Raw genomic sequence first — 14,108 nt, 5'->3', positions numbered from 1 at the left:
CCGGTCCCTGAATATGAGAATTATCAACAATAAAATTAGAGTCTGAACTTATCATGCTATTTTAATAGGTAAATACTTTGAGAATCAGAGATTTACTGTGTACAAAATTTTGAACATGTAAATATACCTAATAAATATCTAACAAAAGTAGCAGACTAGTTATCTGGAGCATCCCTTCGTTATAAAACATTATATTCACTGGTGAGACCTGCCCTTATGATCTTTACCTTAACCAATGTGAGACATGATAATTCCATTATGTAAAGAAAATATAGAAATATTATTACTCCCTCTTTTAGTACTAAGTAGCATCTAAGTAATGTACCTATATTATGGTATATAAATATAAAGCCTCCATAAAAGAAGGAAGACATGTGAATTGTTACTATTTACCTTATACTTTCTTGTTACTTGTCTAAGATACTAAGACAAGGTTTTAAGATATTATGATGCCATATTTTTCTCTAATATTGTATTCGTTTATTCCAATAAGTACGTATTTCATTTCCTTCCTTTTATTTATTTATTCATAAACAAATGTGTCTGAATAGTCATATTTCTTTATCTCAGGTCTTCAAAGAGTATTGCTATTCTAAATAAACATAAAAATAATTGTACTATTTGTTGAAATAAGAAGTATCTAGGCCTGTAATCTTAGTTTCAAAATCTCAAGTTGATTTATTATTCGTGTCATACACCCTCAAAATTAAATAGATTCGCATTGCTTCTCGTGCGTGCAATTAAGCGTAATTTATTGCATGTCCATATTCTAAAATCCGAATACAACTCTTCTTTCCCCGGTTGGAGTATCTTGAGACATGTTTGGAGTTGTTTCAACTAAATATAGTAAATTTGTTACTACATGGTGACTTAACACTAGATAGTTTATGTTGGAAGGGATTTAAGTATCCTTATTTAAAAAGTTGTTAAGTAACCACTTAACTAAGCTAACTAAGTAGTCACTTCCTAACTATGCTAAAAGGGGTATTACCATTTATATAGCCTACACTTAAAATATAATAAATTGCTTTCCTAGCTACAACAAGTTTCACTTTGTATTATATTTTAATATTTTATTTCATCATCATCATATCAGCCAGAGGACGTCCACTGCTGGACATATGCATAGGGAATATTTTATTTATTTATTATAAATGTCTAGAGGTAAGTACTTATATAAAAAGAGGATCCTGTTGGGTATCATTCTTTCAATTATTTGTTCTAGTATTTCTCAACCACTACAGAATCTAACAAAATAAGCAATTTAAACCAAAACAACATGTAATTAGGTCAAATAATGTAACACATTTATTTAGGGACTGTGTGAAATAATAACCACACATATGTATGTGGATCGGTCTGTGACGTTTCGTGCACTATCCCATAATAAAAACCACAAATCACTTACAACATGTGCATACACCTCGAGAATTCTAAATAGGTACTAAGAAAAACAGAATATGACTATTTACATAACATAGTTATGAGCTTATGAGTTATTATAGATAGACAGTTTGTCTCGAATGTTCTGTTAAGTGAAAATATCTTCATAGATCAGCTTGGACAGTCGTAAGACTGCTGAGAGATGTCCCTATCTATCCACTTTCTGTTGGGTCTTTACTGATCATATTCGTACAGAGAGTATAAAGAAAAGCATATAAATGCAACAAAATGATCTGTTGTAAATTTTATTATACTTGTGAAATTGTTTCAATTCACTACTGATTATTTATACAATTATAATTGATTACTTAGATCATTAGAGATAAAAGAAAAATATCTATTGCTCATTATGGCATAAAATGGGCATAAAGCATAATTTTACTTTCGGAATCCAATCCTTCTTTCATTTCAGCTCTACTATCGATAATTGTCTCTGATGGACCTGACCCATTATCATTAGCCCCCCAACCGTTCAAAGTAATTTTACAGTACCAAGAGGTATCAAACATTCAAACACAGATATAAATAAATACCTAAGTAATAATATTATTTCATTTTATGTTTTGGCCTTAAAGTTAGCTAAGACCGTTACTGTTTTAAAATCTCAAGGATTCTGCTATAGAAATTTGGTAGATAAAGCTTTCTCTTGACCCTTTAAAAAACAAATACAACAAGGTAATGGGGACACTAATGTTCAAAAGTTGGGAAATGTTATATAACTATTACATACTTACCTATAAACCTAACTAATTATCTACCTACCTACCTACTTATATTTTATTATATTACCTACCAACCTAACTATTTCTTCTTTCTTATCACAAATGTATTCAAGTCTGCCCTTTAATGGGCATGAGCTTGTGCTAAACTGAACCCTATCATTTTGTAAAAGGGTTCCAAAAAATAAATAAATGTTACCACTGTCTTATAAAGGCCTGAAAGTTTGATAAATAAATGAGTTTGAAGCATTGTGCTATAATTTAATTGATATTAAATATCCATCCAATGGACTGATTAAGATTTCATATGCATAGTTTTGGTATTGTATCCTTGTTCACCTACAGTCTTGTATCTTATACAACATACTGTTCATTATCTTACATTTGAAAGTAATAATAAACTCTCGACTTAATTCAATATATAATACATTTTTCTGAAGTAAATAGAAAATATGTCTTGTTTGATCGTTTTCACTTGTTCATCGAATAGGGCTTCGAGAACTTAAAATTCCATTGCTCAACTGACTGAGCTATCCGGGGACATTTCATAGTTTTGTTCACGTTATAATTGTGACATTTTCATTTATATTTTTATGAGGGTGGCTAAAATAAATTAGTAGCCCTTGAAGGGTTATGTTATGATGTCTCCTTATGATATTAGAATTTATTAGTAAATTTGTATGGCAATTTACCAAACTTTATTCACACAATATGATATTATGAAACAAGCTAAAGCTATAGTAAACTTGTAAGTGTTAGTGAAAAAAGTATAAGCCATTAACCCCGGGGTATGACCTTTCACAATAAGGCAGTGGTTTGGATCTAGTCCTTATAAAGGCTGTTAAATACCATTCTTTTGTACACTAGTATATGTGTGTGATATACACTGCCAAGTCACTTATTTATTTTATTGTATTAGTGCAGGTTACAGAATAAAAATGGTAGGCCATTCTTAAGCCTTAAAAGGGTTCAGCACATATTATAAATGCTTAGCATAGACATTAATCCAGAGACATTTTTCCAACAGCATCCAGAATATTGTTATTATTTGTAAACAGTAAGTAGATACTTAATTAGCATACAATAATGTTTAATATAACACTTTAAACTCTCGCGTTTTGTACACATATTTAATTACACAAACGGGTCTACCGCGATATAATTTCATTGTTTTTACCTTTAATTCCGACGTTTCAGCTGAGTTGCACCAGCTGTGGTCACGGAAAGACTGACGTCCCAACAAATGTCAACGGAGATATTAATAAAACACCACTAAACTACCCGAAATTAGTTTATAAAAATGTTCGGGGTAGACAAAGAAATTGCAGCTACCCGTTAAAGTTTAATGTTTATTGTCCACGGCACGACACGCAACACTCACAGTATCCGTACACTGGTCCGAAGATATATCCGCTGGTTTCAACATTTGAATCACTGGTCCCCAAGTAGACGATAATTTGTACCCGTCCTCACGATTGAAATTTTTAGGGTGTTTTTTAATTTCAATCGCCTCTCTCACGATCCGCGGATAATAGTGTCCTCTCCAACGAGCGACACTATTATCCGCGGATCGGTAAAAACAATGAAATTATATCGCGGTAGACCCGTTTGTGTAATTAAATATGAATAATGTTTAATGCCGCTAGCGGGCTTGTTAATGACAGAATATCACTGTCTATATTAGAATATGCTTGTGTTATTTATGTTATAGTATGTACATGAAACAGGACCACGTCCATGACTGTGCTAATGCTAGTGTGCTAATGTCATTTTTTATAATACAAAACAATTCACAAATTATCATCCCACGGATGGCATGTTTTTCACATCATTCACATGTAATCCATTTATTATCGAATAGTAGATTCTCTTGCTCGTCCCACCGACGATAGGCTTTTTGCCATGCAATAAGCATTATATTATAGTTAAAGTGAGTTGAAAAAGATCTGACCATCGTTCCACGAACGAAGCACAATGTCACCACGCGACATGTGAATATTTTCAAGCTAATATTTCAAACAATGTTGCTATGCAATAAGCATTATATTATAGTTATAGTGAGTTGAAAAAGATCTGACCTTCATTCCACGAACGAAGCACAATGTCGCCACGCGACATGTGAATATTTTCAAACCATGTCCCACGGACCTATGTCTATCTTCTCTATAGGATGAAGCACAATATGTCGCCACTCGACATGTGAATATCTTTAAGCCAACACCTCCAACAATGTCCCACGGACATAGACAAACTCGTCACACGAGTATGTATAAAAACTTGGCAAAAACTTTGTATAGGTACTCTATAATAAAGTGAGGTTAAGTACACGACTATTGCATTAGACCTCCAAGTTTCCCCACGGGAACACTTTTAGCACCTTATAGTTGCAAAAATTTGGAAAATGAAGACTACTTTTGTTTACCAGCTGAACACTATGCTGAACACCAATGCTGATTAAATCATCCGTAAAGATGTACAACGCTGTACATTGTGATGATGCGATATTTACAAATTTCACTTTCCATGTACACATTGCACTGCATATCGTCTTTTTTAGGTATAACTGCATGGGAAAAACTAGTAATACTCGATAAAACTTAATTTACTAACAGTATGCGACAGATGCGTGAGGCGCGCGCAAAATATATGAAGTGTCATCTTGACAGTTGGTGATTTTTTCTTTTATGGCGGCTCTAAATTCGCGTTAAATGGCAAGCGAGCGAGATGTACTACATTGTTAATTATTCAGGACCAAATGCAAATATAATAACTGTGATGATTATTTAGTTGCTCTCGTCATATTTCCTAAAACTAACTGTGAAAAATGTTGTCCTCACTTTTCCGTGTTCTTCTCTCTAAATCTTTTAAACCATCAATGTTGCGGATAAATGTGAAATATATTATTTATCTTAGACCTTTCCAGATTATCTTGGAATCAATCATTCCGTAACTTCGCAGTAACTTTCTTCACGACCATAAACTTTAAATGCAAGTTTCTCAACTAGTACATTTTGACAATTTCAGATTTAAAAAAATGTTAATAAAATATAATGGTTGCATCTAGAGATCTTTTTTTTTTTCATTAAATAGATTATTTTATTTAGGAACTATTAATAACTCCATATCTCGAAAGTTGTACCTCTAAGCAAATAAAATTGTATTGTTATAAAAATGTAGAATGTCTGAATTTTCAGATGTTTTAATAATAAATAGTTTACAGCGTACCCCTTAGGTACATCTCATTAAAGTGTCAAAAGGGGCTCTACGTGTTGGCTTTGGCTCCGCGCACGCCTCCTAAATGTTCGAAACACCATTCTGCCGTATTCGAACTTCAAGATATTCACAAGAGACGACACGTATTAGATCCATTCTAGATACGTTATAGTTTAGATATCAACTAGTTCTCTTTTGCAGCGCAATTCGGGCAACCAATGTCACTTTTACGTTAGATAGTTAGAGTAAGATATCTATTAGATGTGAAATGGATCTCTAAGTCATATCTTGTGGAAATCGTTCAACAGTATCTCCAGAATCGCGCAAATGTCAAATTTGGCAGGTTAGATCTTAAACATATCGTTATCGTATCTTGGTGATGTCTAAAAGATGTCTAATAGATGTCTATTTCAAAATCCGAATCGGGCTCATTGTTCCGTGATGGACAGAGACTATAATATAAAAAAAATAATTTCGGACCTGTTCCTTAATTTGTATGATTTAAAAATAAAATTATAGGTACTATGGGTACAAAGCGTCGATATTAGGTACATGACTATTAAACTTAACACATTAACCGCTGAGCCACCATCGTAGCGCTACGTAGAACCTAGCCCGATTAACATGGGTTTCCTGGTATAGGTTTATGTATAGCAAAAATGCTTCATAGAGGCAAAACGGCAACGTTTTAGCGCTGAATGTGTTATAAGTACTTACCTATATGCTCATATGTATATGTTACGGGTAATGTTAGAAGGTTGATTAAACTTAAGTTTACCCGGATATAACTACGAGTTGTATTACCCAAGCCTTTTGGGTAAAGTCCGAAAATGTAAACAACATTAATCTGTATTCGGGGTTTACCGGTACACACCTAGGTCCTAGGTCTACCCAACACTGGCTGGATAATGGCGTAAAAGTTGATTTCATTTTCGGGCTTTCATTGTTTTTAACCTTAAATTCCGACGTCGACGACTTTAACGGGTAGCTGCAATTTCTTTGTCTACCCGGACATTTTTATAAACTAATTTCGGGTAGTTTAGTGTTGTTTTATTTATATCTCCGTTGACATTTGCTGGGACGTCAGTCTTTCCGTGACCACAGCTGGTGCAACTTAGCTGAAACGTCGGAATTTAAGGTAAAACAATGACATTATATCGCGGTAGACCCGTTTGTGTAAATAAATATGTGTACAAAACGCAAGAGTTTAAAGTGTTATTTTACCCAAAAGCCTTCGGTACACCCAGGTAAACTTAAGTTTACTTAAATTAAGTATACCTATGTACGGGTAAATCCAGAATATTAAGTAAACTTTGCTTTACCCGGGGTTACTTAGTATTACCCTAGCTTTTTAGGTAAAGTCCGAATATGAAATAAAAAACCGGACAAGTGCGGGTCGGACTCGCCCACCGAGGGTTCCGTACTTTTCAGTATTTGTTGTTATAGGGGCAACAGAAATACATCATCTGTGAAAATTTGAACTGCCTAGCTATCATGGTTCATGAGATACGGCCTGGTGACAGACGGACGGACGGACGGACGGACGGACAGCGGAGTCTTAGTAATAGGATCCCGTTTTTACCCTTTGGGTACGGAACCCTAAAAATAATTTGTGTTCGGCGTTTACCCAAACACACCTATATTCTGTATATTTAGATATTTAAATAAATTAAATAAACACTTTGTACATTTTAAGTCGATTTGAGGGTAGATATTTGTTTACTTTTATTTAAATACCTAAAGATACAGACTATAGGACTACCCCACGCTGGCTGGGTCATGTTAGAATAATTAGTGAAATTGAAAACGAAATACCTTTAATTTAAATTATAAAATAACAAAGAATAACAGAACAGCTTTCCTAAGCATTCCACAATAAACATAATTGAGTATTTTTACCAGAGATAATTCTTATATGTAGTACTTAATGTACCTACCTAAGTAATGAAGTAAATATTGAAATTGTTTACAACAATTGTTCACAAAAAGCAGGTCAATCATAAGATTTTAAGATTTTCTTATTACAATAATAATGATGTAAATTAATTAAAATATAACAAAGAATAACAGAACAGCTTTCCTAAGCATTCCTCAAGAAACATAATTGATTATTTTTACCAACACTTAACATTATCCAGCCAGCGTTGGGTAGACCTAGGTGTGTACGGGTATATCCTTATTCCGTTTTAATATTTATGTTGTCTTTATTTACATAATCTTACTTTACGAATCTTACTTTTACCAGATTTTTATGAGAACGAAGAATATTCGAAAAAAATAATATAATCCGCGAGATATTAGCTTTAGCACGTTTCAATTATCCTGAGATCAGATAAATTCCTCGACAAACAGACATAATGGGCCATTTTGTGTACGTATATCTGTATTTGTGATGTTACAGATGCTTATTTTCACAAAATAAATACTAGTTTTTCTAAAATTAATGACCCATGAAAACGCCAATAACGAAAATAAAACAAAACAAATAAATTCTCTATGATGAAACTGTGCATGCTTTTTATGACACGGGGACTATTTGACTCGAGTATTTAGTGTGCATTGTATAACTTTATTAGAAACTAGCTTCTACCCGCGAGTTCGTCTGCGTAGAATGATGATTTCCATGCCAAAAACTTCGTACTCAAACAATCGTCATGGAAAATGTCATCTAAATTGGTTCAGCATATATGACTAGCGTAAAGAAGAGTATTTTTATTAAGTTTTTGAGGTAAAACGATAAAACACGCGCGATCAGAAATCAGAAATCAGAAATCAGAAATTATTTATTTGCATTGATACAGTATGGGGATGTTACAATATATGGTGTTACAGATCTTGTACCTAGCTTAAAAAATCGTTAAATCTTCCGTCACATGTTACGCGCGGCGCACCATATCTTTTGTTTCTTTCTAATTTCCTGGCGTAACGCCCCCTCTTAAGTAGGAAAGTAGGGAGAAATCCATTTTAGGCTTATTAGAAAAGACTCGAAAAGTATTTCATAGACATACAAAGGAGAGAAATCACAGTCAGCGATAGAAGTGTAAATTATTTTTAATATAAATATTTTTAGAGTGCAAGTAGAAGAGAGTAACAATGGATAAGTAGAACAGAGGTTTTATTATACCTATAACGTGTAAGCTAAAACTAAAAAAAAATCTACAGCTACTGCTCTACTTTTGTGAATTGGTCAACAATGTGTAGTAGCTGTAGGCACCTTTCAAAATCTGAAACAAATGTAAAGGTTTTGATTGATGTACAGTCGACTGTAAAAATATGGGTGTAGCCAACTTATTCAAAAATATGTCCCGTGTAAGTATGTTCTTAATTCGCTGACATAAGAGCCATATTTTTGAGATGATTTGTGCACCCATATTTTTACAGTTGACTGTACCTATTCATTAAACTATAACTGTTATGTAAACTCATTTTAAAGCATTTAGCGGGATGTACGTTGTCAGGGCTTTTAACCTCCGTGGTGACCTGGGCCATATTTCACCAACGTGACAGGTCCGACAATTGTCGACATCACTGTTACTGACGTCACAGGCCTCCATAGACTACGGTAACCGCTTACCATCAGACGGGCGGTGTGGTTGTTTGTCACCAACATGTTAATTAAAAAAAAACTCCACTATATCGCCAGTTAATAAGTATTTATTTTGCGAAGCTCATGACAATTGTCACAAGAAATACGTACGACAATTGTCACGAAATTCCGACACAGAACTCATTTGCTGTCAAGAATTACTGAAAGTTCTTTGAAATCTTGTGACCATTGTCATCATTGTCATTATAAACATCGCAAGAGAAATACCTGTTTTTTGCCAATATAATAAAGTTTTTTTTAATAATACAATGATGGTGACAAACAGGAATACGGCCCGCCCGATGGTAAGCAATAACCGTAGCCCATGGATGCCTGTGACGTCAGCAACTATGAGAATTGTCGCACCTGTCACGTTGGTGAAATAGGGGCCTGATATCGACCGATTGACTGACCGGCTGACTGACATACCTCAGATTCAGAAACTAAAGACAACGAAAGAACTATTAGGACGACGACGACGGACCGTTCATGCATGTTGTGCATTTAATCCGTACCTAAACCTCAAAATTTGCTAGTTTAGTAACGTTTAAATTTAATTACTGATTTCCTAACTTACTAACTAGTGCGTAACATAGCAGCTACAAAAATGGTACAATTACAGTAGTTGGTATACTCGTAAACTTTTACCTTTACCTAATATACTTTTTATATTTAGTCCATCGTTTTCACCCAATAGCCTAGCTCATTTTAGATTCCATCATCTTTCAACAGTCCTTGGCTCTGCGTGTGTCCCATGACACGGGCAAGGGCAGCGCCAACTTGGTGTACACCTTATATCTCATTAGTGTCAAAAGGGCATCTACGTGTAGGCTTCGGCTCCACGCACGTCTCCCAAATATCCGGAACACCAATGTTCCGTGATGGGTAAAGACATACTCTTCAAATAAGTGTCTAGAAAAACTTACACTTATAAAAGTGGGTAGAGTAAGATTGGTGAAAGGCCCTGCAGAAAATACAATCTCTTTGCGGTACTGCCCCAGTAATATGACGAGGTCCTTGCGGAGAGCATTTTGATACCACCATCTGCTTTCGTACGGGCCATGGATTACTTCCTGACTCTGAAATAAGTATTAATCTGCGAAATTAATTACTAAACGCGTCTGAAGTGGATGAAAGCACGTCGTCTGTTTCATTAAGAGTACCTATATATTACAACCACGATGAAACATAATTGTTATTTTTTTTTTGTAAAGCGTGCTGCAAAATTTTATGAATGAATTCTGTTAAATTGATGTAATCGTGCAAAACCCACAAACTCTCGTCCGATGTTTCTACAAGCAAAGTGAACTGCTCAGGCTTGCAATTTGCAGTCTATCCATATTCCGTAAGCGCTTAGCACACTTCGCTCCGATGTTTGAGCGAGACAACGCTAATAAGCACGCATTCGAACATCGGAACGGCGTGCGAATCGTATCCACTGCGAGTAATATATCGTACTGAGCGCCATAAAGCCAGTACCTACTTAATTCAAAATTTAAGTTCCAAATTCAACGTTGGGTCTTTGGGTATTTGGACCTCGGTAACCTGGGAGGACTTAGACACCGTCCTTTTCTAATAATTCTACAATAAGAACAAAATTTTAACAAGGCTTTTTTGGCCTAAACCTAAATCATGAATAAAATGAGTAACTTAAATTGTATAAAATACTATTTAAGTCACTCAATTTAAGACAAAAAGAAAAAAAAACCGGGCAAGTGCGAGTCGGACTCGCGCACGAAGGGTTCCGTACCATAATGCAAAAAAAAAACGAAAAAAAAAAAGCAAAAAAAACGGTCACCCATCCAAGTACTGACCACTCCCGACGTTGCTTAACTTTGGTCAAAAATCACGTTTGTTGTATGGGAGCCCCATTTAAATCTTTATTTTATTCTGTTTTTAGTATTTGTTGTTATAGCGGCAACAGAAATACATCATCTGTGAAAATTTCAACTGTCTAGCTATCACGGTTCGTGAGATACAGCCTGGTGACAGACGGACGGACGGACGGACGGACGGACGGACAGCGAAGTCTTAGTAATAGGGTCCCGTTTTACCCTTTGGGTACGGAACCCTAAAAAACAAATGAAATAAACATAATAAAATAAAATAGATATTTGGCATTTGACAAGAAACATTACGGCTTATCACAGACTCAGTATATTTTATCTATAGTGACATAATTCAATTAGTTAAGGGCTCCACAAACCTTGCAATTAATCGTACGCGGTTTTCGATCTATTGACGACTTTGGAGGTGCAACAAATTCAATCGCTCTAGTAGTTTTTGGCAAACCGAGAGTTCACAATTCGGGGCGAAATACCTACTAGTTAACTGCGGTACAATTAATGAATGGTTTAACGAAATTACTTACAGTGTACATGACATCGTTGCTGTGCCAGCAATACATAAAGAGTTGAGACACGCCGAACACAAGATATTCAACTTGTAATATCGTTTGCATCAGACTAGTTCCAAACTGAAAATAAAAGATTTATGTTTTCTCGTATATTGTCAGAAGCTTTGCTGGAATAGGAAAGATTGCCTATTGCGAGACGAGTATTCGAGTTTATTTTTTTAGGAATATTTTTGGTCGTCCTGCAAGAAATAGAATGTTAGTAATTTTTGATAGGCTATTAATATCAGCTTTCATTTGATATGTTTTTCTTCAGGATGACGTGAAAATTAGAAAATTTATTGAATTGAGAAATCAAACATGTGAAGTGATTCCGTGTTTTGCTCGCGCGTGTAGACACCGGGCTAGCACGTGATTGGCGCGACAGTATCTCGCCGCGAGATAGACCACTCGTCCCTCTTTAATTAATACAGTTAGAAAAAGACGGGTAGTCCATCTCGCGGCGAGATACTGTCGCGCCAATCATGTGCTTGGTCCGGCCGCCGTCGCAACAGCGTGTAGCGTTTGACTACTTATATTCTCGCGCCAAAGGCCTTCGTATAGGTATGAGTACTGTTTACTTTTCCCAGTACGAGCCCGCGAATAAACAAGCTCTCTCATTGCTATTAGGTTCTCGCTAATTGTTGGCGGTAGGACATAGCCTTTTGATGCTTTTTCTCACCCTTATCTGATACGCAGTTACGCAGAGCATCACGGAGCATACGAACATGTAGAAAAGCATGATCGGTGACAAGCAGGAGTCAAAGAGCCTTGAATATCTGGAAAAAACGGAAATACATTTAAAAAAAAATCTAAGTAGTAAAAAGCAGTGAACATAGCACACGTATGTAGGTACTTATTCTCTTTTTTGGTATGTTTTGGTGTTGCAAACGTAAATGAAAGTTGATATCCCAAATATGGAAATTTAATGTGTAGATCTTCAGTTAACTATAACTAATGTAGCTATCACGAACTAACAATAAAATAAAGTTGTTTACCGTTAAATGCGCCTGCTTTGCTCCCCACTGGGTAATTGTGCTCCAACAGTTTTTTATATACGACAACTATATCATAACATCATTTCAACACACCTACCTAAATATAAGAATTATAAATTTTAAATTAAACTTCGAATTTTGTGGAATATTTTGGAGCAAAGTAGGCACATTTTACGACGTACGTAACAAATGCCTACAGACCAGCAAATAAATGACTCTTACTTGATCAAGTTAACATGTCTACTATGACATTCCTTGAGTCTCTTCTCTGCTTCCTCACGCGATACAGGATTATTACCAGTACCAAAAATCTCAGCAGAGTCTCTTCTTAGCAGCTGCAATTCTCCTTTAAAAAATACCATAGTCACTATTGCGTTTGTGTCAAATGAAGTGATCCAACCTCCGCCGTATATAGCCGCGTAGCTTTGGAAAGCGCAGGCACCCAGATATCCAATAATCTGACTTTTGTCGAATGGAACCCAAGAGCTCACGACTTGGATATATGATTCTTCTCCACTCTTGACATTATCTCTATATGTTTGTGAAAAGACGTATTTGATAATCGGCTGTACCATAACGATTACAACCGTAGTGTACATGAGCGACCAGTAAAGGTATGTAATTTTACGCGAATACTTTGTATTTTGTCTAATAATGGTTAGATTAGTTTCGTCTGTAGTTTTTCGCTGGTTTAAATCCGCTTCTGTCACATAATCAATTATGTCTCGCCAAGAAGTTTGCCAAATCAAAAAGGTCGATACTTTTATTACACTCACACTAGCCAACATAGTTATTTTAAGATTTTCCAAAAGCATATTCATGTCCGATTTGATAAACCATATATCCACGTATTCTGTAGCCGTAAAGTAAATGATAGATATATGTAGACATATGTAAACATATTTCATAGTTACGTTTTCTGGGAGTAGAAGTCCCCAAAATTGTAAGGCTTTAACATTGGGACCAAGCAAGGGTCGTTCTGGATTTTCTAACTTTTTCAAAATATATTGAATCATTTTACGTTGTTCTTATGTTTTTTCCCTAGGAAATGAAAATAATTGTGAGGAGCGAACTTAATAATATGTCCTTTTATACCTTCTATTTGTATTAGTGATGGGGTGTTCTTAATTAGAAGTAAACTTAATTAAAATATTTAACGGTAATTTTTTTTTAATGAGAGCTTAACTTCGATTGTATGGGAGTGGCGTTTCGGCGGCTGATTCGTTGAAAATTGTGTCAATATCTATATTCAATTAAACATCATTATTATTTATAAACTAAATTATACGTCACGTCTGAGAGTTTGACAAGGTATTATTTCTAAATCTAATAAGAGGTAATTATATTGATTAGTATTTTTAGATGCCAGACTGTTTTTATTTTGTGAACGATTATGATCTGTATTTAGACAATATACTTACAAATTATGTGTACGTATTAAAAAAAGTGTATTAGGTATCTACTTTCCTACTAAAATATAACCTACATAGTTACTAAGAGTAAGAAATTATTATCAAATAATATATTTACATTTAAAACTTTACCTAAGCACAGCACTACTTTAATTATTACCTGACATTCCTGCGTTAGTCATTATCCAATCACCAGGTACAGTGACGTTAAAACATTGACTACTTAAATACATGAATTTCGAGCTTATTACATGATAAGTATATCACATCATTGCTTTGACATGATAATGAATATTCTATGTATTACAACACTTAGCGACCTGCCCAGGCTCCGCACGGGATATA

At 34.9% G+C, this 14,108-nt stretch overlaps 1 protein-coding gene across 1 annotated transcript; it reads right to left on the bottom strand.

The window, feature by feature from the left end:
* Positions 1 to 8,545: 8,545 nt before the first annotated feature.
* Positions 8,546 to 13,427, bottom strand: LOC134799346 (odorant receptor Or2-like). Its single transcript, XM_063771756.1, has 5 exons — positions 12,574 to 13,427; positions 12,036 to 12,132; positions 11,333 to 11,437; positions 9,888 to 10,040; positions 8,546 to 8,599 (listed from the first exon to the last, which is right to left on the bottom strand). The coding sequence occupies exons 1-5, from the start codon at positions 13,365 to 13,367 to the stop codon at positions 8,546 to 8,548; spliced, it is 1,203 nt and encodes a 400-aa protein (XP_063627826.1). The 5' UTR covers positions 13,368 to 13,427.
* Between the last annotated feature and the right edge of the window lie 681 nt (positions 13,428 to 14,108).

This window comes from Cydia splendana, chromosome 2, assembly GCF_910591565.1.
Source record: "Cydia splendana chromosome 2, ilCydSple1.2, whole genome shotgun sequence".
Classification (NCBI taxonomy): domain Eukaryota; kingdom Metazoa; phylum Arthropoda; class Insecta; order Lepidoptera; family Tortricidae; genus Cydia; species Cydia splendana.
This window is presented reverse-complemented; position numbering and strand designations above follow the sequence as displayed.

What these genes read in the sequence shown, in the direction of transcription:
- LOC134799346 (XM_063771756.1), bottom strand. Translation starts at nt 13,367, where the DNA reads ATGATTCAATATATTTTGAAAAAGTTAGAAAATCCAGAACGACCCTTG. An exon ending in AGACATGTTAACTTGATCAA is followed by an intron (nt 12,133 to 12,573) that starts GTAAGAGTCATT and finishes CGTTTTTTCCAG; the next exon opens with ATATTCAAGGCTCTTTGACT. An exon ending in CTCTACCCACTTTTATAAGT is followed by an intron (nt 8,600 to 9,887) that starts GTAAGTTTTTCT and finishes CATTTGTTTCAG; the next exon opens with ATTTTGAAAGGTGCCTACAG.